A 3,696-nucleotide genomic window follows, 5' to 3' on the forward strand; every position below is an offset into this window, starting at 1 on the left:
GTGTGTATGTGTGAGGCGTCAGCATCATCTATGGTGGCAGCATCCACTCACCTGGGACACTGGTCGTTGGGCGTTATGCTCCCCGCCAGGCTCAGCTCTGGGACCAGTGTGGGCTCCCCAGGCCGTCTCCAGCTCTGGGCTGCTCTCTCCCTCACCTGCTGCTCTATCACTGCTTGATCCATGAGCTCCGGAGGGATGGGCTTCACAGGATCCTCCCCAGGACACGGCTCTTCTCCAGGACCTGGCTCCTCAGTCTCCTCATCGGGGTGTTCTTCTGCTACTTGTTTCTTTTTTTTCTTCTTGGCCCTCTGTTGTATAAGGGGCAACGTTATGTTGAATAGCAATGTTGAAATTTGGGTTAAGAGCATACATAGTCTTTAGAACCAGACAGACCCAGATGCAAACCCCAGCTCAAGCCCAACCACCTGGGTGCACTCAGGCAAGTCACTTGCCTGTGCCTCAGTTTTCTCATCTACACGATGGGGACAATGATAGCAAACTCCTCCCAGGGAAGTTGAAAGGAGGCAATGCCTATAAAGCAATTAGCACAGTGCCGGTTCCCTTGAAAGAACTTTAAAAATGTTGGTGATTCTTTACTATTGGTTCTAAAGGTCGAGGACATATCGTGAAACTAAAGTGAGGCGTGGGAGCATAGTCATGCTGATCTAGTACTACTTGCTCTTGGATTGAGTTTTGCAGGGCCATGTGAATAAAGTTGTCTCATTTTCAGAGGAAAATCCAGAAGTATGGTGTCAATACCCGAGATCCAATGAGAATGCATGTAAAATACTTAACCTGAAATATAATAGGTATGTGCAAACAGTTAATGTGTTAGGTTGCTAACCAGTAGGTTGGAGGTTCAAATCCATCCATGGATGCCTTAGAAGAAAGGCCTGGTATTCTACTTCTGAAAAACCAGCCACTGAAAACCGTGTGGAGCACAGCTTTACTCTGACACACATGGGTGGCCATAAGTTGGCATTGAATTGATGGCAAATGGAAATACACAGTAGCAATTTCTATTATTATTGCTTGTTTGTTTATTCAGATGGTTATGGAGGGTACCACAAAATGGACAAAGCTGGTTCTACTATCATCTAGCTAAAAGGCTTTTTAATGAAATGTATTCATGACTCCATTTTTTCTGTCCTGTAGTGAAGGACAGAGAGGAAGAAAGAGCGAAGCCAATGGGAGACCCCAATTACCACCCGTTTCCCTCCTCTGCCTCAAGGCACCCAAGGCCTCCCTGTCTCCAAGGTCAGCTGCATTCAAGGTGTACAAACCTGGGCTTTCTTCCAGGCTTTCCACTGCTGAAGTGCTGTTCTGTACTCCTCCATCTTTTGTTCATAGTCTTCCACGTGCTCTTCCAACAATTCACTTAGTTCGGCTTGAATTTCTGCTTCGTATGCTTCTTCATCTGCTTTCTGGTCAATCTTTTCCCTTTAAAATAATTCACAGTACTTAGGTTACCTCTTGAAATTAAGTAGGAGGGCCACAGTAATAGCAAATACTTACAGTGGGCTTATTATGTGCCAAATCTTCTAAGAACATTGCACTTGTTAACTCATTTAATTCTCAGAACTCTGTGAGGCAGGTACTATTACTGCCCCCATTTTATACCTGAAGAGACTGAGTCATGGAAGAGTTAAATGATTTTCCCAAGAACACACAGTTGGTGAGTGAGCAAGACTGTGAACTGAGGTCTTTACCCCTAGACAACAATGCCACTATGAGTAAAATATGGCATGCTGACACAGTGCCTCTAAGTTCTCAATCCACAGTGAGAGAAGTGTCATTATTATTACTGTATTAACTCTTCAAGTCTCTGAAGAACTACTTCATGATGTTGCTACTGGGTCCTTGACACCACTTTTGTGACTTTGGATTGATTGGTTGAGTTTTTCTTTGATGACTTTGCCTGCTTCTCTGTGCTTTCAACAGTATGTTCTGTGGGACATGGGTCCTCTGAGACACCCTACCATGAAAGGTGCTATGGTCAAGTCAACACGATATTAAACACATGTGGAAGGTGTCTTTAGGGGCTTATCTTTTCACAGCCCTTTATGTGTTGACACTCAGTGAGACCCTCCAGGAGGAGGATGGTCAACAAGTCTGCCCCCATCCTGTGCAGCACTTGGAGTGGTGGCAACGCATGGTCTTTTCTGTTTCTCCTAATGTCATCTGGTGTCCAAGTTCCACATTCCTTGTGTTCCTCAGTCCCTGTTAGACAGACTTCGTTAGTACCTAGAATGAAAACAATGTTTGCCCAGTGGATCTGGAAGTTAACAGTTCCCCAAGGTGCAAACTCTGACCCATCTGTAGGATACTACCAAAGAAGTCTCTTGGATACATAGTGATACGTGAACTTCATAAATATTGGGGGAATTTGGCTAAAAAATAATTCTGTGTCTCTGACATACAGAGAATCATCCACTTTTCTCATTATTTTTCAGAGGTATGAATAAACCAGTTGAAATTTAAATATTTTCTTGTAGAAAAATTATGCTATAATATAAGGTGGCTAAATGAATGAAGAATGTAAATAAAGAATGCTCCAAAAGCATTTGGGAGACAGTTACTTACAAGGGCAAAGGAGGTTAAGTGAGTTACAAAAAGGAAGTTTGCAACCTTGTGGTGACCTCAAGGATAACTTTCTTATAAATTTTACTTTATCCTAAACTTAAAAGAAGAGAGAAAGAAGGAGAGAGAGAAAAAAAAAAAGAGGTGACGTAGAAGAATCTAGAGGAGCATTTCTGTACTTCTTCTGGGTGGGATGTAGCTTGGGAGATGGAATCTGCAAGCAGGAAAACTGGAATTTCTGGGAAATGTAGGCCGTTTGTGTGGGATAGAATATTCGAGTTAGTTTTAAGTTGCTCATGGAGACCCTGCATGTGCAGAATAGAAGTGCTCCATAGGTATTCAAGGCAGTGAATTTTCCTGCAAAAGCAGATGACCAAACACTAACTGGCAGAAACTCTGTTGGGCACCATACAGCCAATGGCAACAAGGACCTGCCTTCACAAAGCACACAGGAACAATTTGTCCTGAAACTGAATGGTGTTTTCTCATTCTATGATACTCATAGCTTCCAAACAATTACCGTTTGTAGCTTTGATTGGCTAAAAAGTGGCTGTTTTCAAAGCAGAGTATCAGATAATTGTCACTTTGCAGGTAGACATACTGGAACACTACTTACTTGGAAGTAACAATCTAGAAGGGACAAATACAGTAGCTGAGATAGCTGTTAATATATAGAACATGATTTTGCTGGGTTAAATTATACTCTTAATCACATAGTAAAGCCTTGTCTATAGGTAGCATAAAAGTTATCCACAGAACCCCTGAGACTATGGCCCCTAGCTGCCCTTCAAGTCTGGAAATGAACCCACATCTGTGGCTTCCAGCCAAACAAAAGACAGGCATATGAGGTGAACATTTATATTAGGTAGATACACTCCTTGGAAAGAACAATTGTGGGAGAACAGAAGGGCTGTGTATGCACAGAGACATCTCAAGGCGTGGGAGTGCATGGAGGGAAGGACACAGGGAAGAGGTGACTATGGGGAGGAGATGGGAGGGGAACTGTTGCACTGTGGCAAATTGTAGTCAGTGTCATGAGACAAAGTGTATGTGAGCTGATGTATGGCAAGTGAGTTTGCTTTGTCAACTTTCAGCCAAATCACAATAAAAAAGAAA

At 42.9% G+C, this 3,696-nt stretch overlaps 1 protein-coding gene across 1 annotated transcript in view; it reads right to left on the reverse strand.

The window, feature by feature from the left end:
• The window catches only part of CC2D2A (coiled-coil and C2 domain containing 2A), a 228,901-nt gene that overhangs the window by 121,294 nt on the left and 103,911 nt on the right, over nt 1-3,696 (reverse strand). Inside the window, exons 12-13 of the mRNA XM_007950086.1 lie at nt 1,284-1,440; nt 52-308 (exon numbers count right to left, since the gene is read on the reverse strand). Of these exons, the coding sequence (XP_007948277.1) occupies nt 52-308; nt 1,284-1,440 (414 nt within the window). The remainder of the gene's footprint in view (nt 1-51; nt 309-1,283; nt 1,441-3,696) is intronic.

Source organism: Orycteropus afer, unplaced genomic scaffold (assembly GCF_000298275.1).
Source record: "Orycteropus afer afer isolate SDZICR_OR568_19922 unplaced genomic scaffold, OryAfe1.0 scaffold00262, whole genome shotgun sequence".
In the NCBI taxonomy this organism is placed as follows: domain Eukaryota; kingdom Metazoa; phylum Chordata; class Mammalia; order Tubulidentata; family Orycteropodidae; genus Orycteropus; species Orycteropus afer.